The sequence below is a fragment of the Grammomys surdaster genome, unplaced genomic scaffold (assembly GCF_004785775.1).
Source record: "Grammomys surdaster isolate TR1022 unplaced genomic scaffold, NIH_TR_1.0 125319, whole genome shotgun sequence".
Taxonomy (NCBI): Eukaryota; Metazoa; Chordata; class Mammalia; order Rodentia; family Muridae; genus Grammomys; species Grammomys surdaster.
Window position 1 is genome coordinate 271883 of NW_021620197.1, and position 27159 is coordinate 299041.

General features: G+C 40.2%; 1 protein-coding gene across 4 annotated transcripts in view; it reads left to right on the forward strand.

Moving 5' to 3' along the window:
• Gabra5 (gamma-aminobutyric acid type A receptor alpha5 subunit) overlaps positions 1-9433 on the forward strand; it is a 95031-nt gene extending 85598 nt beyond the window's left edge. For 3 of the 4 annotated variants that reach the window (XM_028785686.1, XM_028785684.1, XM_028785687.1), the window contains 2 exons: positions 2958-3169; positions 8204-9433. In XM_028785686.1, the coding sequence (XP_028641519.1) occupies positions 2958-3169; positions 8204-8506 (515 nt within the window). In that variant the 3' untranslated portion in view covers positions 8507-9433. The remainder of the gene's footprint in view (positions 1-2957; positions 3170-8203) is intronic. The other variant, XM_028785685.1, reaches the window with a different exon arrangement.
• Positions 9434-27159: the final 17726 nt, after the last annotated feature.

Below are 27159 nucleotides of genomic sequence, written 5' to 3' on the forward strand. Positions count from 1 at the left end.
TGAACCTAACCTCAACAGAAGCTAAATAGTGACTAGTGGATGACATTTCCTGGGAGGCACGGGAAATGTCTGTTCACGCCAGTTGAGACACTAACGTCACACCAAAAAAATTATTCCATCTAAGCCTACTTCATTAAACCAATGAGTTTATCACGGTAACTTATAGGATCATAGGTTGGGGTTTACTTACAGGGGCAAGCTGATGGCACAGGAGAGCTGCATCCCTGGCAGCATGCAGGTAGTTCCATAATGAGCCTACCCTCCCCTGAAAATTGCTCCCTGCTTATATAACCTCAAGAAGAGGCCTTGGGACTCTGATAAGCTGTCTCTCTTTCCTCTTTTAAACTTCCTGAGACTTGCAAATTTCCAGGGCAACTTCCAGAGTTTTATGGGCTTTCCAGGAAAGAATGTTCCAATACAGAGGAAATAGCTATGTATCGATACTATTGAAGAACAATTTGAGAAATCATCATTGTGTGTCCCTAAGACATTAGACACAGCAGAATCTAGCTTAGGAGATTCTTTGCCATAGAGGATTTGACTGTTTCCCATCTTGAAGCTCACTGTACTCGTCAGCTTTTTCTTACTGTACCACATTGCCAGAGTTACCCAATCTTAAAAGAATGATCTAGTTTGGCTCAGCGTATTAGAGATATTTTACTCTATGGTCATTTGTCTATGTTTATTTTGAGCCTGTAGTAAGACAGCACATCGTGGCAAACATGTTTACCTCATGGCTAGTACATGTGTGCCTCTGTGTGTGTGTGTGTGTGTGTGTGTAAGTTAGAGTGAGAGGTAGACAGACAGACAGACGGATAGACAGACAGACAGACAGACAGACAGACAGACAGACAGAGACAGAGGCAGGGGGAGTGATAGAAAAAGGAATAGATACAGAGAGGCTAAAAGACAAAAAAAAAAGACAGAGACAAACAAATTAGGGCTGGACTCTAATACCTCTTTTAGAGCATGACCCTTCCTGTGACTGGAAAACTATATGCCACTGTCCACCACCCAGAGCTGCAGAACTAACCTTTAACACTAGGGGTGTTGGGCTGACACCTGCCTGAACCACAGTGCTCACTCTACTCCCAGTTAAGAAGGGATGTTAAAGGCAATTTTCAGATCTTTTGCGACAACAACAGAGGCTCATCTTTGTGTGTTGTGATATACAATTCACACAGTAGTTCCTACATCTAGTTTTTCTTCCACAATAGGAAAGCATTTGCATGCACCTTATCTTGATGATAGTATGTAAGAAGGCCAAGAGCCCTGTGCACCTCTGCTCATCACTCTACTCCCCAGTACTAAGTTTCTTACCCTGATTCAATGTAGAATATGTATCAAGGTGTGGAGATTGACTCATGGCCAGGAGGCACTCATTCACCAAGTTGATGAGCCTAATGAACTCCATAGTGGATATTTTTATTAGTTAGGTTAGTGAAAGAATGGGAACACACTGCCTGTGATAGTCTATTTCCTCTTGGAAGTTCTCTACACATGATCAAATGTTAAACGACCTGAGTAGAAGCCTACTTGAGTGTCTGTATTCAACTATGTACTCAGCATAAGTCACTGTATTGTATTGTTAAGAAAAATCAAAATATAAAATCAAAATGCTTCTGTAGGCATTCATTCCACATTGGTTCCATGTTTTATGAGTTGAAGGTCTCCCAGATGTTGGACCACCATTCGCTCCTAGCGCTCCATTGTGCTTCTGTATCAGAGTTCTACCAGCATCTGCTTAGAAACATACTGTAGCTGTCTCAGGAGGGTGGGATCTCAAGATTAAGAGGCTGGCAGGATTGGTTCATACCTGAGGCTTGTGAAGGAGACTCTGATCTAGGAATCTTCCCTTACCTTTGGCAGCCCTAGGGCTTATGGCTGCACATTCCCAGTGTTTCCTGTGTGTGCGTGCACGTTAACTCAGAATTTCCTCTTTTAAAGACTATCAGTCACAATGGATTAAGGAACACATTGTCTGCTGATGTCATTACTTCTTAAGAGCCTAGTTCCTTATAATGTCACAATCCCAAGTAATTGAGATTAGGACTTCAGTGTGCCAAGTTGAAGGGCAACACAGTTCATGCCATAAAAGGCACATTCCTGCCATATCCCAAACACAGATCTATGTTCACAGAAGTGTATAAAAAGAAAGACTGTCTAGACTGTAAGAGTCCCCAGTCCTGACCCCAGAGATGTGCTATTTCTACATATGATGAGAATTTAAGAACACTCCTAAGTACCTATAAATCTCTAGCTCTCTTGCATGATGGATATAGTACACTCTTCCAGAAAGTAGCTTAGATCAGAGGCTGACACTGGCTGATTATACACAAGTCTTCCAATTGAAAGTCATGTGCCCTTCCAGCCAAACAACTGCAGTGCTTCTCTAGAGCCACAACAGGCTCAAGGATATTGCCCCTCCTTTTAAGGAGAGAAGGTATCATCCTGCTACAGTGATACTCAGGCATCTCTTTATAGTCAATGCACAAGAAAGGAACACACTACATCATTCTGTCTCAGCCCATTGCTTCCGAGGTACACTGTAAATCTCCATGAAGCACACTGCTGAGTCCTGGGTGAAGGTCGCTGACACTTTTCATGTGTTCTTACCTTAGTCCCACAGAGACAAACCACTCATGAAAACATCTTTGCAAGTACCAACAATTTCCACAACCTGTCCAAAGAAAGAGGATATGGTTATATAGAAGTCAGACCACAGTCCATGCTCTACTCAATTTGTATCATAGAGGATGAAGACAGTGGGGATAATTAGATAAGAAATGTTTTCACTGCAGAAAATATGATAATCAAGGGGACGTCCTGGGGGAAAAGAAGTTAGCTAAGTCTAAAGAATCAGAGGCCTATGTTCTGTAATGTTTGGGGAGGGAGTTCTGGGAATTAGCACTGATCTCTCTTCCCATGCTGTAATCTCCTCTCTCCTTGTTGAGCAGGAGTGACGACAGTGTTGACCATGACAACACTCAGCATCAGTGCCCGGAATTCGCTGCCCAAAGTGGCTTATGCCACAGCTATGGACTGGTTCATTGCTGTCTGCTATGCATTTGTCTTCTCGGCTCTGATTGAATTTGCCACAGTCAACTACTTTACAAAGAGAGGATGGGCCTGGGATGGCAAGAAGGCCCTGGAAGCAGCTAAAATTAAGGTAAGGGATGGTTTATTATCCTCCTTCTTTTGGAATTCATTGGCAAGAAAATAGGCCTAATTTTGGGTCCAAATATTCAACAGGCAATTTCTCTTTCTGTCTCTCTCTCCAGAATGATCTTTCCTCTTGCCTCCAAGGCTCTTAACAGGTTCTTACAGATGATCTAATTTATTTTAAACAAATTTCTTTCAAGTGAAAGGTCTGGTGTACACTGAATGGCTTGGACTTACTTACACTCAAACTGGTCAGTTTGGTAAAAACAATCCTCTCTAGGGATGATGTGTCTGGGTTTTAACCTTAGTTCTAACCACAGCACATTCTTTTATCCCTAGGTCATATCTTCTTTGAGCTAACCAGCATTTCTCAGAGAGGGTAGATAGCATAATGGAAGTTACCCATCAGCAAAAATGACCCGGTACTTCAAGGGAATAATTTGGCCCATGCAGCTGTGAGCAAGCACAGTAGTGTGAAGTGTCACACAGTCATATGATCTTTTATTGTATGTTTCACTCACAATTTTACCCAAATCTGAGGAATAATTGAAGGAAAAGAGCAGCACAGGGTCCCAAGCTGAATAACTTCTGCAGGGATGAGAAAATATTCAGGCACAGAAAATAAAACCACAGATGATAACCCCCTAATTACATTATGCACAGAACAGGCATTTAAGCAAGTCCTTTGTACTGAGAGAAGGTGAGATCAGTGCTTTCAGGAGAAGATTGAAAGGAAATCATAATCTATCCTCTGTGAAATAAGCCCAAGGGGAGTCCAAACTGAGTCGGGCATGAATAGTTAGTTGTCCTGAACCACACCAGTTGGCAAACCTGTTCACTTCCATCCCATGGAGTTCATCTGGTTCTACCCCATGGAGCCTGATCCAGTTATGTCTGGGTCAGCCCTTACCTGTCATTCTGACCTTACCATGGACTGTCCTTTTTCCAAGGCTCATAGTCCATTCCCCATGCTACTCACAGAGTCCCACATCCACATCCAGTTGGCTATATGAGAGGCAGGGTGACAGTAACTGGGAGACAGAAAGGTGGCAATAGGACCCCTGCTTGGAGATGTAGCACAGCCTAAGTGCTAAGTTTTCTCCACTACTAAGTGGAAGCTTGTGAAAATAGGCTAACATTGAGCTTCTTCATTCAAGTTATCACCATGTGGTTCTTTAAAGTTCAGGCAGCCAGAAAGCATCTATCTTCCAGTAATATGAGGTGGGCTGGTTAACTTCATCTTTCCACACCATCTGTATTTCTTCCCAACAAACAACCTTCTTGGTTGCCTGGGCTTCCCCTTATAAATCTAAAAGTTCCATGACATCACCTAACATCTGACTGTCCCACATATTTCTCCTATACCTGTTGCTTCTTCACAGTGCTTATCTGAGTTTGTTTTCATGGTGTGGGGAGACATAAATGATTTGGCTTCTGTGGATGATCTGTGGGGTGCTGGAGAAACATTTTTTGAAACAGGATGTCCTGTTTCATAATATACATAATAAAATATTAGTTGAATTGTTACAGGGTCTGTGTAACTGTCCTTTTCTAGGTCTGTGGGGGAAAAATAGAGGACATAGCTTGGCTAATCACTCTCACAGTGTGCTCCACTGGTCAGCCATATGGGACACCAACGTGATGAGTTGTTTTCCCATGCTGTGCCCTACCCTAATGCTGGAAAGGCTCTTCGTGTGAAAGTAACATTCTATCAGGCAGGTTGGACAGACTCTCAGACTCACGGACTAAGTCAGAATAAACACGTTAGTGGGAATCTGTTGCTGTGAGGTGATCATCACTAGAAATGGAGAAAACTTTAAGAACTCAGAAAACAGGCTATACTTTCCATTGTTTCATGCCTATTCCCAACAAAGGAGGAAGAAGTGAGGTGAGACAGAAGACGATGACAGTGTGCTCAGCAGAGCCTCAGATAATCCATACTGAAACTCTGAAGCAAGTCACAGAACACGCTTTGGAAATGTTGCTTCTGCCTCACTGGCTAACATGTGGGTGGCGAGTGACATTCTTTCTGGGGAATCATGAACAAGCATCACTCATCCAAGACAGGGAACTGATCACAAATAGCTCTAAAACCCAACACAGTTTATACTGGGGGTACAGAAATATAAGTGAAGAGTTACTTACAGGAGCACGACTGACTCAAAGGCATCTGAATCACCAAAGCCAATGGATCACAAAGCTGAAGCACAAAGTCCAACCTGCAGACAGCTCAACAAACTGAGGAGTGTTCATTGCAGTTAGTTCACTTGGTTGGAGCTTTGTCTGAACAGCTTGGCTGTTCTACTAGGTGGTTCGTGTGACCGGATCCTTAACGAGGCAGCTCATTTTGTCTGAGAGTGACTCTTGGCAATATTTCTATCTTACATATGTTTGGGGGAGGGGAGGTCTAGTGAACCTGGTCATGTTCAGGAACTTCCTGGAGAGATTTTGAGTTGCTTGCCACCTAAGCTCCAGTAGCTTGTGTTTTGCCCTCCCTGTAAGCATGCTGCTATCTTAATGAGAAAACTCCAACATGGAAGGTTTAAATCTCTCTAAGAAACTGTTACACAGCCATGGTTCTGCCTTCTAGGCAAAATAGTGATGTACTGGCTGGTTTTGTGTCAACTTGACACCAACTGGAGTTATCACAGAGAAAGGAGCTTCAGTTGAGGAAATGTCCCCATGGCATCCAGCTGTAAGGCATTTTCTCAACTAGTGATCAAGTGGGGAAGGACCCTTGTGGGTAATGCCATCCCTGGGCTGGTAGTCTTGGGTTCTATATGAAAGCAAGCTGAGCAAGGCAGAGGAAGCAAGCCAGTAAGAAACATCCCTCTATGGCCTCTGCATCAGCTCCTGCTTTCAGATCTGTTTCAGTCCCAGTCCTGACTTTCTTTGGTGATGGTCAGCAATGTGGAAGTATAAGCTGAATAAACCCTTTCCTCCCCAACTTGCTTCTTTGTCCTGATGTTCTGTACAGGAATAGAAACCCTGACTAAGAAATGTGGCTAGAGAGGGCCAGGCAGCTTTCCGTGGCTGAGGCTGTTTTTGAAGTTGCTGACTGCTGACTTATATTGCTGATAGCTGGACAGCAAACACTTTCTCGAAGAGAGATCCATGTGGATCTCTGTGTGAGGCACACCTACTTGAACCTTCCTGTCTCTTGTGCTCTTTCTGCCCTCTCTTTATGTTTGTCTCTCTTAGTTCAAAGCACATGTTGCCATGAACGGCAATATGGTTGTCTTTCCATGTTTTCAGGTCCTATATCTTTGATACAAGTAACCACAGTTTATAATGTTTGAGAAAATAATGGGTATATACTGAACAAGCACAGAATTTGATTTTTGGTCATTTACTAAGCAATACAAAAAAGAACAAGTATTTACACAGTGTTAACTTTCATTGGGTATTAGAAGTCATTTAAAGAATTTAAAGCATATGGGCGAATGCCCTCAGGCAATGGGCAAACAAACATTAAGCTATTTTTTATATAATTCTTGGGTATCTTATTTTGATAAATGTGTGCCTATTGAAGGAATTTTTTCTCCTATTGTGTTCTTTCCTTGATTCTCAAAGATGAAAATCGTTTAGAGTAGTTAGTCACACTTACTAATATTCTGGAAGACTGGCAAGAAGCCTACATGATGGTTTTCTGCAGCATGGACTGCTTCTCACCCATCCGCCCTCCCATAGTTTCTACGGCTCCCATAGTTCTTGCATCTGGCTAAGCACTTGGTTTTCATTTATTTTCACCTGCTCCTCTTCCTTCTGCTCTCTTCTTCTTATCTTTCTACATCTTTAGCACTGACATGCTTTCCATAATTACAATACAGCTTTATTTAAATTATATTTAATGAGATTGCATTATATTGATAATGAAATTGAAATGAAAGTTAAACTAATATTTTATTATGTATATTTTAAACATATAGTAATGTCTAAAATGTTTCTGTTGGTAACATTTTACTATGTTTATGTTATACCAATCTATGTACCATATCTATCCATCATTCATTCTACCTAGCATCCATCCACTCATCCACCAATCTATTCATCTATCACCTGTCATCCATCCAACCATCTATTATCCATGGGTCCATTTATGATCTGTACACTATTATCTATTCACTGATCTATTTTCATCAATCACCCGTTTTATTTTTTTATACATATCAAAATAAATCCCATGCATACCATTAGCCAGAGTTTAGTGTGATTTACTATTTATTTAATTCCCTTGGAGGAAAATTTATCTAACATAAAGTACACACACATTAGGCATATCTTTGTTGCATTCCTGCAAGCACACAGTGCTATGTCCCCCAAATCTCTATCATATCATTAGCAGTTAAGAAATTCAAATATCTTTTTCTAAACAGCTCTTGCCCTCACCTCTGTAAATGTAATCATGGTTCTGATTTTTCCACATAAAGTTTATTCCCTGTCCTAGAACTCCATATATAATTAAAACAAACAACAGCAAACCCAAAACCAAGACAGTGTGCACAAGACATTTGCTGGATCCAGAATAGTCAGACCTGGACACAGCATATATGTCCATCAAAAGGATATAACTATACATTCTGAAAAGAAATGACACTCAACAATAAAAGACATTCTCATTGTGCTGTTGGAGGCAGCTGCATGGCTGATTCTCAGGAGCCCTTTTTGAGATACACCTTGCACCAAGGACTACTTACTGTATTCAGCCTTTTAAACACTCTCCCTTTAATTATTCTCTGAAGGTCATTCTCTAGAATGTTTCTTATAGCAAACTACATAGAGTCTTCACTCCCATGGACACACTTAAATAAATAAATGATTGTTAACAGTGATCTTAATTCAGTTTATGGTAGGTTCCTGAGAAATACCAAACATTCACATCAATAACCACATCTATCTGCTGTGGGATTCTAGGCTTGCAAGAGGTCTGTCCTCTCCTAGCGCTGAGTTCATCTTTATTGTCTCATCTAAAGACAGCCTGTGAGATATTATTCAAGAGCTGAAAGGTGACGTGCATTTACCTTCTTGTTTTATTTTGCAGAAAAAAGAACGTGAACTCATACTAAACAAGTCAACAAATGCTTTTACAACTGGGAAGTTGACCCATCCTCCAAACATCCCAAAGGAGCAGCCTCCAGCTGGGACCGGGAATGCACCCACAGTCTCTATCAAAGCTTCTGAAGAGAAGACCTCGGAGAGTAAAAAGACATACAATAGCATCAGCAAGATCGACAAAATGTCCCGGATTGTGTTCCCCATCTTGTTTGGCACTTTCAACTTAGTTTACTGGGCAACATATTTGAATAGAGAGCCTGTGATAAAAGGGGCAGCCTCTCCAAAGTAAACCAGGAAACCATACTCCCACTGAAATAAAACTGAGGAGAGGCCAAGCTCATAGAGACTATTTGGGCGCTGTCTTTCAGGAAATTTTGCATGTTTAATAATATGTACAAATAATATTGCCTTGATGTTTCTACGTGTAACTTCAAATGTTTCAAGGATGTCCCCTTAACAAACCAAGCAAATGGCCTTCTAGAACAACGGGAGGCAATGACTGACTCTCAGATGCTCAGCATCCTAACACCAATAGTTTACAAACGAGATAAGTATATTTTTAACTGTTCTGAGTATATGATGTTTTTATACTTCGAATGCCATTTCATACTGTTTTTCCCAGCCAACAGAACATTTTAGGGAATCCCTGTGATGACCACTTGACAGGTGAAAAAGCAAAGATCCTGGGGTACACACTGTCCATGAAGAGCAAACTGTGGACATTTAAGACCAGTACAAATTGCCTTTAACAACTCTTCTTGTTCTGAAATTAGAAAAATACTGCATGAACTGACATTAAGAAATAGAATAAGCAAACATTTATGCAGACAAATTTAATAACAAGCACATAGTGTCTTTAGATTAGCAGATTAAATACTTCCCCAAGGAAAAGAAATCAACTAATTAAAAGTTAATTTTGGTTTTTGTAGAAAATAAATTATTTCTCACCCCATCTCAACACTTCTACAACCTAAATAATGACTGAGGAAAAAAAATCTTAAAACCTTAAAGCAACAAGGCCTTGGTCTTTGGAGGCAGTACTCAGTGACCATTGTTTCTGGATCCTGGCTCCTCTTGCTGCCGCTTCTGAGCTGAGAAATTTTAATTAAGTTATTTTCTGTTTTATTTCCCTGTACATATTTCATGATTGGATTATTGCTCTGTTAGCTTTTGTATATGAATCTTAAATGTTCATTAAAAAATGTAAAAATGAGCTGATCTCATGCCATGCAATTTATAATTGAAATTCAACTTTTGATTAACTAAGTCCCTAAAAATAATGTAAGAAAATCTCATATGAACTTGCTTGGGGGAAAAAAACCCAACCAAACAAAAAGAGTTAAAACTTAGTGGAAGACCCCTACTCTTCCAATGTAATTACACACAGGAATCACAAGAATGCTTAGAGAGGATACTGCTGATATGGCAAGGGTAGATACAGTCAGTGGGTCTTCCTACTGATCTCTGTGTGCTTCCTTAGTGCATTTCCAGTGTTTTGTACAGGCATGAGGACTACTGATCCTTACAATTCCCTTATGGGCCTGGTGACATCTTTTCTGGCTTTGTGCCCTTCTTTCTGGATCAGATGACTACTGAACCTGGCCATACAACCTCTCTATGACTCTGGGGACTACTGGTTCTGGTCATCTCCCTCTCTTTTTAGGGCCTGGTGAATGCTGGTCCTAGCCCTGCATCTGGTTTCAGTTGTTCATCAATAGACAGAGTAGAGCAATTGGTGCACACATTTACTGTTGGAATAAATAATAAATAATGTTCAGCAGGTTGGAAGGAATAGGTTCTGTCCTAAATTTGGAACTCTAGAATTATAACAGAGGAGGTATAACTATCAAGAAAAGAAAATTGATGGTTAGGTCTACTTTGACAAAGTAGGTGCCATGCAAATACCCCAGTTCACTTTCTTAGTATGTTTTTCTTATGCACGTGTGTTGCCGGTGATTTTATAAAATCATGCTTGCTCTTTGCCTGGTACCATGCCTGCTCTATGTTCCTAGATCAGCCACCACCAATGGCTGACTCACTTAGGCCCTACAGCTAGCTTCACTAAGCTGCCTGGGTCTCACTCAGCTCCACCAAGTTGCTAGTTTTTCCCTAGAATGCCACACATTCCTCCCCGCCCATTCTTCCAGCTGTCTGCTTTCTCCTCCTGCCCACCTTACCCACGGATGGAAAACACCAGACAGTCTTAGTATTTTAAAACTAGCCAGATAACTCAATGGCTGGGGGAAGAATCTATTGCTCTAAACTTATCAGCTATCCTATATTAGAATTCCACTGGGGATGGAGGCCGGCACCTGTTCTAGTTGCCCCCAGGCCTTACATAATATGTACTTCTTTCTCTTCCCCTCCTCTTCCTCCTGGGACCCAGAAACTTCATCTTTTTCTCTTCTCCCAGTGATTGGCTTCCATAATTTTTATTGACACAATCAAGAACCAATTAGGGAAATGACACCTTTACCTACTCATGTGCATTTGAATACATACTTATTCATGTATGCATACATGTGTTTGTGGGTGTCAGTATCTACATGTGGTCATGGTAAGACTGGATGTTGACATAGATGGTTTCTTTAGTTTATCTCTGCCTTACTTTTAGAGATAGGCTATTGCACTGAAACTGGAGGTCACCATTTCACTTATACTGGCTGGTCAGAAAGCCTCAGCTATGCTCCTTTCTTCAACTTTCCAGTGCTAGTATTACAGGCACACAAAGTCATACTTGACTTTTTACATGTGCACTAAAGATCAAGACCAGCTCCTTATGCTTGTGAAGCAAGTGCTTTCCTGACACAACCATCTCACCAGCTCCTCCATTGTTACTTCTGCAACAATGCTCAGTGTCTCAGAAAAAGAGTGACAGAAAGGTCACTCTAAAATGATATGGAAGCATTTTCCTGAAATCTGACAATGACATCTACAGGATGACATTACAACACAGTGAGAAAGCCCCTGGGAAAACCAAAACTAAGTTTCAGTATAGAGTCCGATTTCCATTACTTTTCTAGTTCTGGACTGTTATCCTCTCCTTCCTGCTCAGCACCACACTACAGTTGTAAGAAGATGAGATATTAAAGTGTTTCCATGCGTGATAACACCCATCTTGGACTGCTTACTTTCAATAGATAATGACACCTTCTTTACCAGGTTGCAGCGAATTTTTTAAGGTTTGGCTTTTTCACCAAAGTCCTTGCTGAGCATTTTGGAGACTGCCCATTTTATTCTGCTGAACCTGTAATCTGATGAATATTTAGCAAAAATAATCACAGTGTTTTCCATTCTCTGATTTTGTGTTGTAGACATTCTCAGAGATTGTTATTTTTAATGAGAACATAATAAAGAATCACCTTGGGGGAATGATGACAAGGCAAGCAATAACATTTCCGAAGATAATTATAAATTATACTGCTCTACTTTTAGAGCAGAATATTTAAATGTGTCTTTTTTTACATCACCACAAATATAAAAGAGAGTATTCTTAACAGTCCACAATCAGTACTTCGTATGTCCTTTCTTATGAGTCTAAAGGTCTACCTACAGCAAGCTTTCAGTGAGGTTGACATAAAAGTATGTTTGCTCTCAGTGATTTTGTTCACCTGCTTGAGGAGTAACTAAAATTGTCCAGCAAATGCAATCTGTTGAAGGTAGAGAAGAGGCTATAAACCATTTGTTCATTATTTTAATGTTACCTGAGAAAATTCACTGCAGATCTTTCTTGGGACAAGTGATGGGAAAGAGCAGCAAATAGAAAATTTCTATCTTATAAACAGTGTTTTTGCAACTCAAAGTGATTAGTTCTTTACCTTAAAGCATAGGGCCAGTGAGGCATAAGCAAAGGCCTATATTTCTGTGTCTCACAGTTCCTAAGCCTGAGTTCACAACACTGTCAAACTCCTTTATGAGGATGATGATTTAGAATCAAATGTGACCTAAGATGAAAGTATTGATTCCAAGGCCTGGGTAAATGATTACACATTAAGTATGTCTTAGATTTTTTAGAATTTTTTCCTTCTAAAAACATATTCAACTACACTTTCTTCATAAAGCCTGTGGTTCTGTGATGTTACAAACTTAATGCTGTGTTTAGTATAGCATTCCTATCATAAGTAAAAGAGAGAGAGGCAGAGAGATGAGAGGAGGGAAGGAGGAAGGGAGAGGGGGAGGGGGAAGAGAGAAAGAGAGAGAGAGAGAGAGAGAGAGAGAGAGAGAGAGAGACAGAGACAGAGAGAGAGAGATTATCATTGAATAGTAGATGAAACACCTGATGTCTTTAGTTGGATTGTTCTTTCCAGAGCTCTAGTATAGATGATTATGGTGATGCCCCAGGAACAATTGCCTCAAGGAAAATCACAATGATGACACAGTCTTTAATCAACATTAGCCTCCACCATAAGAACTAGTCTCAAAGCAAAAGAACCCCTTCTTTAAAAATTTGGAAATGTTACAGTTTTTTTATCTTTTAAATATTTAAAAATTTATATATACATATACATATACATATACATATACATATACATATACATATACATATACATCTCCCATTGAAGAACAGGAGGAAAGATTCTAGGAGTTAGAGGGGATGGAAGACACCAGGCGAGCATGGGGCACTGAATCAACTAAGCAGGGCTCATATGGGCTCACAGAGACTGAACTGGAAAGCAAAGTGCCTGCATGGAACCTGTACCAGTATATATGCTATGGCTTACAGCTCGGTATTTTCCTGGGACTCCTAACAGTGGGAATGGGTGTACTGATGTATCTGACTATTTTACCTCCTCTTAGAACTCTTTTCCTCCTCTTGGGTTGCCAAGTCTAGCCTCCATATGAGGTCTTTTACCTTACTGTATCTTGTTCTATCCTGTTGTCTCTTTGAGGCCTGTTTCTTCCTGAAGGGACACAAGAGAGGGAGTATATCTTGGGGAGATGAAATGTGTCGAAGGATAGGGAAGCTGAGAACAGTGCAGGGAGGGGAACTGTGGTCAGAATGTATTATATGAGAAATAAATCTATTTTTAATTTTAGAAAGTTAAAAAAAACACAAAGTGAATAAAAACAGCATATAAAACCCAGTCGCTTTCATATATATAATTAATGAACTTCAGTAGGAATAATTTTGAAAAATATCCCGTTCACAAGAGCTCAATAAAAAACAAGCGAATCATAGGCAGAGTCATAGTGACTTGTCCCCTGAACCTTCACCCAGCCGATACCCGGTTCTGATGATATCTGTATTCCCCCTGAACACCCACACTCCAGTGTCATTCCCTTCCCCACATCCTGCCTTTCTGTGTTTATAACCCCTGTGTGAATGAATTACGATTTGAGAAAAAAAATTATAAAAAAAAGAAACTGAAAGGGGAAGTTAAAAAGGTAGTAGATGGTGCAAAGATACCCAATGCTTCTAGATTGACAGAATCAGTACTGTAAAAACAGTTGTACTGACAAAAGTAATCTACAGATTCAGTACAATCTTGGCCAATAGTTTAGTGACATCCTTCCAGAAAGAGAATTATCAAACCATAAGTTCATATTAGAAACACAAAAAGTCACAAAAGTAGCTGAAATCATCCTAAAGCCAAAGAACTCAGCAGGAGGCATCACATCACCAGGTCACAAATTATACTACAGAACGATAGTGATATCATAAAAACAGATGCATGGACACATGGAACAGAATAGAGGGCCTTGTAATAACCTAAAAAGGTATGCTCACTAAAAATTTTTGTGAAGGTGTCTGAAACATACATTGGAAAATGTAAAATAGTGCTGTTAAAATTGGTTATTTTTAGAAGAATGAAAATATCTACATATCTATATCTCATTCTATAGAGTAGATCAAAGACTTTATTTAAAAATCCAAGCTGGGCCCGAGAATAGAGCAGGTCACAGGCGGCAGCTCCGTACCCAACCCCAGAAAACCGAGAGAAAGAGGGACTACCAGGAGCTTTAACTCAGGCAGCATCCCAGGTAAAAATGAATCACCCGTGATGTCTGAGGTTAGAAGTTCTAATCCAGATGCTGGCCTCCGAACTTATACTACTCAGACCTTTGAAGGGCCACTGACAAGAACATCAAACAGCTAGAGATTGACATCACTAATCTGATGAAATCCCTCATTTCGCCGTCTGAAGAGACCTCCTAAAATCACAAAGATCCTTATTGGACTTGATCTACTCTAGTACAATAGAAAAGACTGTATACAGCTCTTGACTGTGTACAACCCTCAAAGAAGAAGGTTGCCTTTACATAGAGAAGTCAGGAGGGTTAAAGAGAGCATGAAATAGGTAGTGAAGCCTAAGAGAAATCAGAGCGAGAAAGAGACAGATGAATGCTGGTACAAGAATTGGTTTGCAGCCTCCCCAAAGTTGTCAACCCTATTTCCTTCCATCTTGGGACCATTATTTGGGTTCTTTTTGCTTTTTTCTGCTGATCCCTGGCTCTCAAATAGGTGGACTATCTCTGTGATACAACAGATAAATAATTTGGTAGCAAAATCTACTCAGATACATTATCATAAGTTAGCTATGGAGGACCACGAGACTCAAGATGAGGTTGTTACTTTATACAGGGTGTTTCTAAAACCCATTTCCACCTAGCCTAAAAGGGGGGACTTCTGTCCCTAGACCAAGCAGAGAGGGGCCACCCAGAACTCCCTCTGACAGGCGATCTGAATTCTTGCTTAGGCTGTGAGGCTAAGCACTGCAAGGGAATATCAATAAAAGATAAAAATATCTCTCTGGGTTCCTGAGGGACAAGCCTGGCTGCATAGGGGTTGATGTCAAAAGTATCCCCTCTCCAGGAAAAAGACATCGGGAATGGTATGGCCCTCATGCCTCACTGGACAACGACAGGGGGACTGGAGCCATTACAAGGTCCCCTTCAAATACTGGAGGTGAGGCCTCTATCCCCGCCTTCGAAAGTTTAGAATTGCCACAGCCCGTCTATACTTAGAGAAGGGAGGAGATGTCAGGGGCATCCCTGCTTACACACTGAAGGCCTAAAATCAGCCATAGGCCTAAAATCAGCAATAGGCCTGTCATACATGTATACTAACACCAAGTCTTGGGTCTCAATGGAAAAACATTGAAACAGATGGCTATAAGCTAATGTCAACAGGCAGCTTTTGTGGAAATTTACAAGCCTGAGTAGTCATAGACCTTGTAAATAGGTAGCCTTGTCAGACAATACCAACTTAGATAAGGGCAAGCGAGTCATAGGCAGAGTCATAGTGACTTGTCCCCGAACCTTCACCTAGTCAATACCCGGTTCTGAAGATATCTGTATTCCCCCTGAACACCCACACTCCAGTGTCATTCCCTTCCCCACATCTTGCCTTTCTGTGTTTATACCCCTGTGTGAATTAATTACGATTTGAGAAAAAATTAAAAAAAAAAGGAATGCAAAAATAAAAGTACCTAATCCCCCCAAAAAATAAATAAAAAATTAAAACAAACAAACAAACAAACAAAAAAGAATATTAAGTGGATACTGTGTTACCTTTTTCTGGGTCAAATCTATGTATGTGCAAAATAGAGCCATATTTTATCTCGATGTGTCGGTCTCTCTTGGGAAGGGAAGAATAAAAATTTGTCAAATGCTAACAAGAAAAAAAAATCCAAGATATTGAAAGTGCTAGAGCAAAGCATGGGAATACACATTTGACCCACAAAAACAGACAAGAACTTTCTCCCACAGCCCAGAGACACGTGGTGAAGTAGAGATGGAACTTTGAGTTGTGTGGTGTATAGGCAGGCACTTGAAGAGCATTATAGTTATGCCCAAGCTGCAATTCAGAAACACAAGCATTAAGAGGAAAATCAAATAGACATCAGAATGAACACTGGTGTGTTTTTATCATGTGGGAGCATGAGGAACTTTTCTGTCTTTAAATCAAGGTGAAGTAAAACATTGACAAATTTGACTAGAAAAGTATATTTTAAAAATCTTTTTGATAATTTTGTCCAGCAGTACTTGTGCCAGCTTGGTTTTATGTCAACTTGATGCAAGCTAAAGTCACTGAGAGGAGGGAACCTAAATGAGCAAAGTGCCTCTGTAAGATTGGGCTATAGACAGGCCTGTAGAGTATTTTATTAATTGGTGATTGATGGAGGAGGGTACAGCCCATTGTGGGTGATGCCAGCCCTGGGCTGGTGTCCTGTGTTTTAAAAGAAAGCAAGCTGAGCAAGCCATGAGGAGAACTCCTCCATTTCCTCTTCATCAGCTCTGACATCTAGGCTTCTACCCTGCTAAGTTCTTCTTGCCTGACTTCCTTCAGTGATGAACAGTGAAGGGAAGTGTAAGCCAAATAAGCCTTTTCTTTCCCATGTTACTTTGTTCATTGTGTTGCATCGCAATAGGAAGCCTAACATAATACTGTGTTTACAACATTTCTACCCTTACCTCTCCCCTCTAACTCCTCTTTTGTTCCCTAACTCCTTCTCAGGTAGGCTACCAGCAGGTTTTATCCATTTTTTCCTCCATTTGGGTTATCTAAGTGTTTCTGCTACTTGTTAAGAACAGCTATGTTTCCGTTCTGTCTTATTTCTTATAGGACTGGCCAGATACCAGCTCAAACCCTACCAGGGATCCTCTAGCCATTACTAATTTAGAGTGCCAAAGCTCTGACAGTAGCCAGGCTAAAACATTGCAGTTACCCTATCTATGCTGAGACCCAGGACCTTGGACTCCAGAGAACCATGAGAAACATGTCCTAAGCTCCTTGACCAAACTCCTGAAAGCGACAGACTTATAACAAAGAAACAGAAAAGCAGGATAGGGATTGTGTCCCAAAATCCAGAAAAAAAAAAGAATTCCAGAATCCAACCTTGTTATGAATTAGTCCATTCTTAAATAATGTAAACATCTCTGCTAAAAGAACAGAGACTTGACCCATAATGAAAAAAAGAAGTCAACTCTGATAACTCATTACTATACTTACAGATTAACACATCTGTCAACACTTATTCTGTTTTGATTTTTGTCAACTTGACATGAGCTGGAGTTATCTGGGAGGAGGAACTTCAGCAGAACAAATACCTTGATCAGATTAGACTGTAGCCAAGTATGTAGGACATTTTCTTAATGACTGATGTGGAATGTTCCAACTCACTGAGAACAATGCCACCCACTGGGCAGGTGGACTTGGATGGCATAAGTGTTTAGTTGAAACCCTTTATCATCCCCTGTATGATCTAAGAAACACCATTTGCAATTCCTTCCCTAACCCTCCCCACAAGGAGAAAACTCCAGGTTGATACATCATCTCTCCCTGTCTCAGAATTTTCAGCAACTCACCCATGAATGCCCACCAAAGAGCTCAGCTTCGTATGGACACAATCTTAGCCCCTAGCTATCATGTCTTCACCCTGTACCCAATACCCATAAACACCCTTGCTTTAGCCTGGATGTGTGACTTCTTTGATCTCCACCAATGAGATCAGTGAACCCACCTGAGAGCTGCCTCCTAATAAACCTGCCTTTATCTACTTTTAATTTGATCTAATCTTGCCTATGTCTGCGTCATCAAGAGTGAGAAAAAGCCTATTAGTAAGCAAGCAAATGGAGTAAGCCATGGACAGCAAGCCAATAGGCAACATTAACATATAGCCTCTGCTGCAGTTCCTAACTCCAGGTTTCAGCATTCACTTTGCCTGGATTATACATTGTAAACTGAAATAAACCCTTTCCCTCCCAAGCAGCTTTTGATCATGCTCTTTACTCCAGCAGTAGAAAGGAGTTTCCATCTGAGGTTGAAACCTCCTATCCTGAACCAAAACTCATTAAAACACAGTATAAACATCTCAAATTAGCTTCAGGAAGTTCCTGAAACTAACCAGATTCACTAGACTCCCTCCCCTCAAGGTGTATATACAGATAAAACTGCTGAGAGTCACTCTCAGACAAGCCAAGCTGTGAAGATTCTCTGTAAGAATCAGGGACCAGCAGAGATACCTGAAGAGGCTCACAACAACTAAGCTACATAGAAAGGATACTCTACAACCTGTTAAGCTGCCTTCAGGCTGTATGGTGTGCCCCAGACATCCACCTTTTATGAGCTGTCACTCAGGCTGTTGTGGGCTTTGTTGACACAGTTTTCTTAGTCATTTCTGATCCTGTAAATAACCATTCACCCATATTCCTACAAGTAACATCAATAAAACATATTAGTTCACCAAGTTGCACATTGGTCCAATCATCTCCATTTCTTTGGTCTGTTGTAAGTAGACTTACAGTGTTGAAGCTCTCCAGAAGAAGTCTGTCACAAAGCACAGCCCTCACCAGAGAAATGTCTTTTTGCAATAGCTGCCAATTAACAGAGACCCAGAAATGGTCAATGTGCAGAGAATAAGAGATTTTGGAATTCTGGGTCCTAAAGAAGATGTTTATATTACTCTCCATCCTTCCTCCCAAGTTTAAGAGTCATTGCAGAAAAGGGAGTGGGATCAGAGTAAAAGCCAGAGGTGGTGACTACAAGAAATGGTGCTTTTCCGGACAAAGTAGGATCAGAGAGCATTTGAATTCACAGCAGTTGAAACAGCAAGCACAAGAAGTTTTCAAATTAAAGCCAGAAAAATTCCAGCATAGAGTCGAGAGTTGGATCTGAAGTCTCACTCTTAGGTAAGAAGCTATTGACAGCGACCACTGTCAGGAATGGGAGAGTTGTTTCTTTAAAGATGTATTTGGTTCCTGCTATGTAGACCACCCTTCAGGGAAAGCCACATATACAAGAGTATGTGAGCAGCACAAATTAGACTTGATGGCTTCAAAAGAAAAAGAAGACACACACAGGTTGGGAAGGGAAGATGGACTTTCTTGGAACTGAGGGAGGATGCAAATATTATGAAAGCACCATTGTATATAAGTCTCAACAAACTAAGAAAATATAACAGAAAAAAAGTCTCATAGTATTCTGCTGGGAGTCCACCCAGGCAAGTCTTTTTATTGGTTTTGATCTCCTTATTTGTAATGGGTCAGTTTATGTCTATCTCTTTTTAGTCTAACTTTGGGGGTTTAGATGACTGAATCTAGAAATTCACTTATTTGTATATTTTCAACATAATAGGTTTATGAAGCATTTCCTTATATCTAAATTTCCATGGCTTATGTTGTAATGTTTTCTTGTTTATTTCTGATTCTGTTCATTTGGGTTATCTTTCTTTTGATTAATAGGGCAAAAGGTCTGGCAATCTTGTCTATCTTCTCAAAAGAGTCAGCTATTAAATTAGTTGATTTCAATTTCCTACCTTGTCTCTATTTCACTAATTTCTGCTCTGATTTTTTTTTACATACATACATACATACATACATACACACACACACACACATACGTATATATATATTATTTATTTTTTTCAAATTGTAATTTATACTCATTCACACAGGGGTTATAAAGACAAAAAGGCAGGATGTGGGGAAGGAGATGACACTGGAGTGTGGGTGTTCAGGGGGAATACAGATATTTTTCAGAACAGGGTGTCGGTAGGTGAAGGTTCAGGGGATAGATCACTATGACTCTGTGAATCATATCTGAATATGATTCACTTGTCCTTATCTAAGTTGGTAATATCTGCCAAGGCTACCTATTTACAAGGTCTATGACTACTCAGGCTGGTAAATTTCCACAAAACCTGCCTGTTTACAATAGCTTATAGCCATTTGTTTCAGTGTTTAACCACAGAGACCCAAGACTTGGTGTATGACATGTATGACAGGCCTATTGCTGATTTTAGGCCTATGGCTGATTTTAGGCCTATTGCTGATTTTAGGCCTATGGCTGATTTTAGGCCTTCAGTGTGTAAGCAGGGATGCCCCTGACATCTCCTCTCTTCTCTAAGTATAGACGGGCTGTGGCGAATCTAATCTTTCGAAGGCGGGGATAGAGGCCTGACCTCCAGTAATTGAAGGGGACCTTGTAATGGCTCCAGTCCCCCTGTTGTTGTCCAGTGAGGCATAAGGGCCATACCTAACCCGATGTCTTTTTCCTGGAGAAGGGATACTTCTGACATCAACCCCTATGCAGTCAGGCTTGTCCCTCAGGGAACTCAGAGAGATATTTTTAACTTTTACTGATATTCCCTTGCAGTGCTTAGCCTCACAGCCTAAGCAAGAATTCAGGTTGCCTATCAGAGGGGGTTCTGGGTGGCCCCTCTCTGCCTGGTCTAGGGGCAGAAGTATCCTCTTTTAGGTTGGGTGGAGATGGGTTTTGGGAATACCCTGTATAAAGTAACAACCTCATCTTGAGTCTCGTGGTCCTCCATAGCTAACTTATGATAATGTACCTGAATAGGTTTTGCTACCAAATTATTTATCTGTTGTTTCACAGAGTTAGTCAGCCTATTTGAGGCCCAGGGACCAGAAGAAATAAGCAAAAAGAACCCAAATAATGGTCCCAAGATGAGAGGAGGTAGGGTTGACAACCATGGAGAGGTTGAGAACCATTTCTTGTACCAGCACTCATCTTTGTCTTTCTCTCTCTGACTTTTCTCAGGGCCTTCTCTGACCTTTCTCACGCTCTCTTTAACCATCCCTGTCTTGTCTATGTAAAGGCAATATTCTTCTTTAAGGGCTGTACACAGTCAAGAGCTGTACACAGCCTTTTCTATTATAATAGATAAATATTATAATTATATATTATAATTATATAATGATATTATATTATACTATTATAATATTATAATAGATAATAATATTATATTATACTATTATACTATTATAATAGAGTTAATCAAGTCCAATAAGGATCTCTTCTGCTCTGATTTTTATTACTTATTTCTGTCTACTAGATTTGGGTTTGATCTGTTCTTGTTTTTCCAAACTGTTGAGTCATGTCATGAAGTCATTTCATTTGTGCTGTTTCTGATTTTTTTAAGTGAATCCATTTAGAGCTACACATTTCCCTCATAGGGCTTCTGTTCCTGTGTCCCCAAGGTACTGCTCTCTTTCCATTTAGTTCTGGAAATGTTTTCGATATCTTCTTTAATTTCTTCTTTGACTCATTTGTCATTCAGTAATGAACTTTTATTATTACCAGAATTTTACTTTCTGTTGATTTTGAGTTTTATTGCTCTGTGGTCAGATAGAATACATGGAGTTTTTTAAGTTTTTCTGAATTTGTTAAAATTGGTTTTTTGACTCAGGATATGGCTTATTTTAGAGGAGCTTGCTTGGGCTTCTGAGTAGAATGAGCATTCTTTGGTGTTTGTGAGAAATCTTTTGTAGATATCTGTTAGGGCCATTTGTTCTATGAAGCCATTGAATCCTGATTTTTTTCTGCTTACTTTTTTCCAGATGTGTATTAAAGAAATTGGGGTGACACAATTGCCTTCTAATACTGAGTTGTAATTAGTATATGTTTTAAATATAATAATAATATATAATTAATAATGCTATAATTGCATGCTTCTTATGAAATTGATATGCCAGAATTTGCTGCCTATGTTTGGGATAGGAATGTCTTCTTGGCTAACTGTTCTCTTGATGAGCATGAAGTGTCCTTATTTAGCTCTTCCAGCTAGTCTTGATTTGATGTCTATTTTGTCTGATATTGGGATAACTACACCAGATTGCTTCCTAGCCCTATTTGCTTGGAACGTTTTCTCCATCCTTTCACTTCAATGTTGTACAAATCTTTTAGTGAGTGATTTTCATCAGAACAACAAAAATACGAATTATATTTTAAACAGGGCCTCTATGTGTATTTCTGACTATCCTGGAACTTGCTATATGGATTGGGTTTGCCTTTAATTCACTGATATTCTCAGGCCTCTATCTCCCAAGTACTGAGTTAAAGGTATGTATCATTACACCTGGCTGGTTTTTGTTTCTTAATCCATTAAATCAACCCATGCTTTTTGATGGAGGAGTTGAGGCTATTAATATTTAAGTTACTGTTGGAGTATCATCTTTATTTTATTATTGCTGTTTATGTTCTTAGTCTTATTTTGCATTTCAGGGAATATAGCTATTTTTTTTCCTGTAGCCTCTTGGATTATTAGAAGCAATAACGCTTCCTGTACTATCTGTAAGGCTGCTTTAATAGACGTGAGTTCTTTTAGTCTGTTATGTAATGAAAAGTATTCTCTTTCTTTTAACTCTGGTAGACAGCTTTGCTGGATACAGTAGTCCAGGATGGCATCAGTGGTCTTTCAGAACTTGGGGTTCATTGTCTCCAGCTCTTCTGGCTTTTAGGGTTCCACTAAGAAGGCAGTTACTAATCTGCCAAAATGTGACTTTACTGCCTGTTAAAATGTTATCCATTCTGCTATTTCCCTGTGGTTTTGATTTCATCAAATGCTCTTCAGATTTATGCAAGAAGCTAGATTGTTTTCTTCTATGAGATCAGTCATGTGAGACTTTGCACACCTTTAAATATACTGGCTTGCCTTTGCATTCGTGGTTATCTTGCAAACTTGATTTTGAAAATGAGCCCTATTATATAGACATAGCTGGCCTAGAACTCCCTATGTAGATCATATTGGCCTTGAACTCACAGAGCTCTGCCTGCCTCTGCTCTGGGGTGCTGGGATTAAAGGTGTTCACTACTGTCCAGGCCTCTTTTGTGATTATTTAAGTGTCTCTTTAGTACAAGCTTGGTAAACTGCTTCCTTCAGCTAATTTGCCTTGTATTTTGCTCAGCTTTGCATCACTCTAACAAATGTCTGCAATGCATCAACTTAAATGGAAGAAGTGTGTCCTTTTTAAAATTAATTGTTTCACAGTCCAGTCATTGCTGCCCTCCCACAGTTCCTCATCCCATTCCTCCTCCTCCAAGAGGATGTGCCCCCCACTCTCACCAGGTTTTCCCACTCCCTGGAACCTCAAATCTCTCCAGGGTTAGGCATGTCTTCCCCCACCAGGTCAGACCTGGCAGTTGTCTACTGTATATGTATCCAGGAGCCTCAGACCAGCTTGTGTATGCTGCCTGGGTAGTGTCTGAGAGATCTCAGGGGTCCAGGCTATGTATTTTTGGACAGCACTGTTTTTCTTAGTGCTGCCTACTGCTAAATATGTCCTTCTGGGTTACATTGATCTTTGCATTAAGCTGCAGTCTGCCAGCTTTCTCCACTATACGGCTACTCTTTTATTCTTTTAAATGTTAACTGTTCTTTGGGGAAATTATTTGAGAGCACTTAACTACTTTAGTTTTATGCAATAGCAATCGTTGCAGCTGGCTGTACAACAGCGATCTTCTAGCTCAAATGCTACTTAGTATTTATTAGTAAGTTATGTTATAATTGGGAGGTACTTTCCCTCATCTCTGTTATTATCTGCAGTTTAGACTTGTGCTTTATTGTTTTAATCTAGTGCATTTAAATTCAGAATTGTCATTATTTATTTTTATTCTGATGTTATCTAAAATTTAGACAAGAGCCTCATCAAGCTGTCTTTCTATAGATTTAGAAATTTTTTTTGTCCTCTATTTTTAATCTAAAAGCATTTCCACACTTTATTTAGATACAACAAACAAAAATGTACATATTTAGGGCATAAGCTATGATGACTTGAAATTCCTATATATTGTCACATGACAGCCACAACCTAGCTGGCTAAGATGGCCTTCAATTTTGATTGTGTCCCTCCTTCATCCCACAGTGAAAGACTTCCCAGGATCCTTCGGGCTTCCTTTTAATTCTTTTGATTAAAAATTATCTCTAAGCTTTGTTTCCATGAAGAATAACTCATAAACAAGATCTAATTCTGGTTCTGAAGCCACAGTGGCTGTTTAGAGACTTTAGACAGTAGTGCTAGATTATGCAGCTATACTTTGTAATACCAGTGTTATGCCCCACGCTGCATGAGAAGTAACAAGTAATGCTAACACATCCCAGAGAGTTGTTCCTTGCCTTCTTGTTTCCACTATCTTTAACCTTTTTTTGTTTTTGTTTTGTTTTTGCGGTGGTCATATTTTTTAATGGAAAATAGCTTTTATCATACAATATATTCTGATTATATTTTCTTCTCCCCTACCTTCTCCCAGAACATCCTCACTTCCTCATGACCCATAGGCACACCCTCTTTCTCTCTCTCATTAGAAAACTAATGATGAGAGCTGGAGAGATGGCTCAGCAGTTAAGAACAGTGAATGCTCTTCCAGAGATCCTGAGTTTGATTCCCAGAAACCTCATGGTGGCTCATGACCATCTGTAATGAAATCCAATGCTGTCTTCTGGTGTGTCTGAAGAGAGTTGTTTGGCTGTAGTGTGTGTGGGTTGATGTATGGATCCCACATCTGTCTCTCATGGGGACAGAGGGATGGGAATTTGACTGTGCTCACTCCATGCTGGTGCAGGGCAGACATTAGGCTATGGTCTAGGAGCATAGTCTGAGGTCCTGTGAGGAGCTGGAACTTTTGGCTTGGGGATCTCCAGGCCTAAAGGCAACTGGGGACTGGCTGGTTCTTAGGCTCTTGGGCTCGCAGACATTGCTGGGGATGTGTGGAAGGGCCTAGAATGAAGTAGGGGCATATGGGCTAGATTGGCCCACAGTAGAAGAGGAGAGGGGGAGAGATGAGCTCCAGCAGTGTCCTGAGGGGATGAGAGTTCTTGGTCGCTGGCTGGGTCATGGCTGGCTTGGCATGCCTGTTTGGGTTGGGTTGGTGGTCTCCATGGAGATTAGGTGGCAGCTCTGTGGATGAAGACCTGCTCCACTGTTCCCTACTGCAAGAGGATATCTATTGAGGAAGGGAAACAGTCCATGGTCTTAAGATGTTTATTGTCATGGTGGAAAATAGATGAAAACTATACGCCAGTTTCCTCAGGGTAGGTCTGAAGTTAAATACCTTTTGCAAAGAGGAGGGTCTGGGAAGGACTGTTAGATTGGCCACACCCCTATGGCCTCTGGCCTTTGGTATCTCATTAATATGGAGATTTGTCTTGAGGCTCTGTGGCTTGTAGTCATGCCCTTTATGTGTGGAGGGACTAGAAGCGTTCTCCTAGGTGACTGAAAGGCACAGATCTATGGAAGTCTGTAGCCTCCTGTCAGGAGCCTAGAGTCTGGGAGCATGGCTGAATGCCTACTATCCCCTGCAGAAAACCCTGTGGGATCACCTGCTGGGTCACATGGGTTCCAAACCTAACTCAACCAGAAATCAGGCTGTCTTTCACGATCCTACAGACAGCTACAGTGTACTCATATAAATAAAATCAATAAATCTAAAATTAAAAAAAGAAAGAAACCTAATGACATTTAAAGAATAAGAATAAAGTAAAAATAAATAGGAGTAGTACAGAACAATCAGAAGAAAAGAGCCAAAGAAAAAGCACAAAAACCACATATGGATACAAAGACTTACACCCTTGCACATACAGAAACACCACAAAAACAAAACCAGAAAACATGATATATAAGACCTATATATTATAAGGAATGAAAGGAAAAAAATACCATTTTTTATGTGACAAAGAACTTCCAAAATGGCAATAAGCTCATTTAATGTTGGCCATCCACTGCTGGGTGTAGAGCTTGTTCTTAAGAATACTGTATCTACTTAGTGAGACTTCTTTGGAGAACATTTATTTTTCTTTTTATGGGACACTTAGAGATAGCATCTGGCTTAGTGATGGGACTTTGTGTCTACTTCTCTCAGCCCTGGGAAAACATCTGGCTTAGACCTGTGCAGGCCCTGTGGATGCTGCCAAATTTCTTTTGAGGCCATACATTAGTCAGCTCTGTTGCGTGTAGCTGGTCTTATTTCCTTGGTGTCCTCTGTTCCATTTGGCTCTTACTGTCTGTCTTCTCTTCTTCTGAGAAGAGTTCATTGAGCCCTGAAGGGATGGATTTGAGGGAGACATCCTATTTAAGGCTGAGTATTACAAGGTCTTGCCTACTCTGCACTTGGTCCAGTTGTGGCTCTCTGTATTTGTTCCCATCTACTGAAGGAGGAAGCTTCTCTGATGAGACCTGATCCATAGACTAATTGGTGAGTATAGAAGAAATGTCATTTGGAGTCATTTTATTTTTACATTCCTTTAGTAAAAAAGTAATATTTGGTTTACCCCTAGGTCCATGGCCTATCTTGTCTCAGATTCTTGGCCACTTGAGCTGTGTCACGGAAAGATGCCATCTCATCTGGGCCCAAATTCCAATTAGATTGTAGTTGGCTATTCTTACAAGCTTCGTTCTACTATTGTGCCAGTATATCTTACAGGCATGTGACCATTGTAGAAGAAAATGCTTGTAGCCTGGCTGATTTTTATCCTTTCTCCTTTGATATTGTGCAGAGTATCTTCTAGTAGCCTGAACACTAATCAGTAGGGGTGAAGGCTCTAGTTAGACACCAGCTGACCTGTTCCATGTTCAGGGAGATATGCAGGTACTGTCCTCAGCAATAAATAAAATTTTACTATCAATTAGTGGTGGGTAACAAATAGCCTTGACTATACCCTGAGTTGTTTAGGGATTTCCATGGTCCTCTTTCAGCCAACAACTCAATTATATGTAATCCATTTCCAGAACTGGAGTTTTCATTTGGTGATGGGAGATGTTTAGTTGAGTCCTTGTCTCCCTGTATCATTTGGGGATTGGATTTAGATTTCTTTCATGTTTGTATTTATATAAGAAGTTTCAATATGAAATGTAAATAAAATATCCAATAAAAAAAAAGAAGTTTCTATTGTATTGATTTCCTTTCAACTGCTGAAGGAGACCCTTGTTTCAGCTGTCACTTTTTGTAACTTCCTCCCTTCCCCACCTCTTCCCTATCCTTCCATGTTTGATCCTCTTTCCCCAGGACTCTTTCCACCCATTCTTTAGGAGATTTATAGCTACCCATTCTATTTTTTCTTCCTTGGAAGATCCTTCACGCTGTCTACTCCCTTACTCTGTTGCTAACCGCTGTGGTTATAGAGATTGTAGCCTGCTCATTGAAGACTTAAAAGCTAACATCGACATATAAGCGAACACATATTACATTTGTCTTTTGGGGTCCGT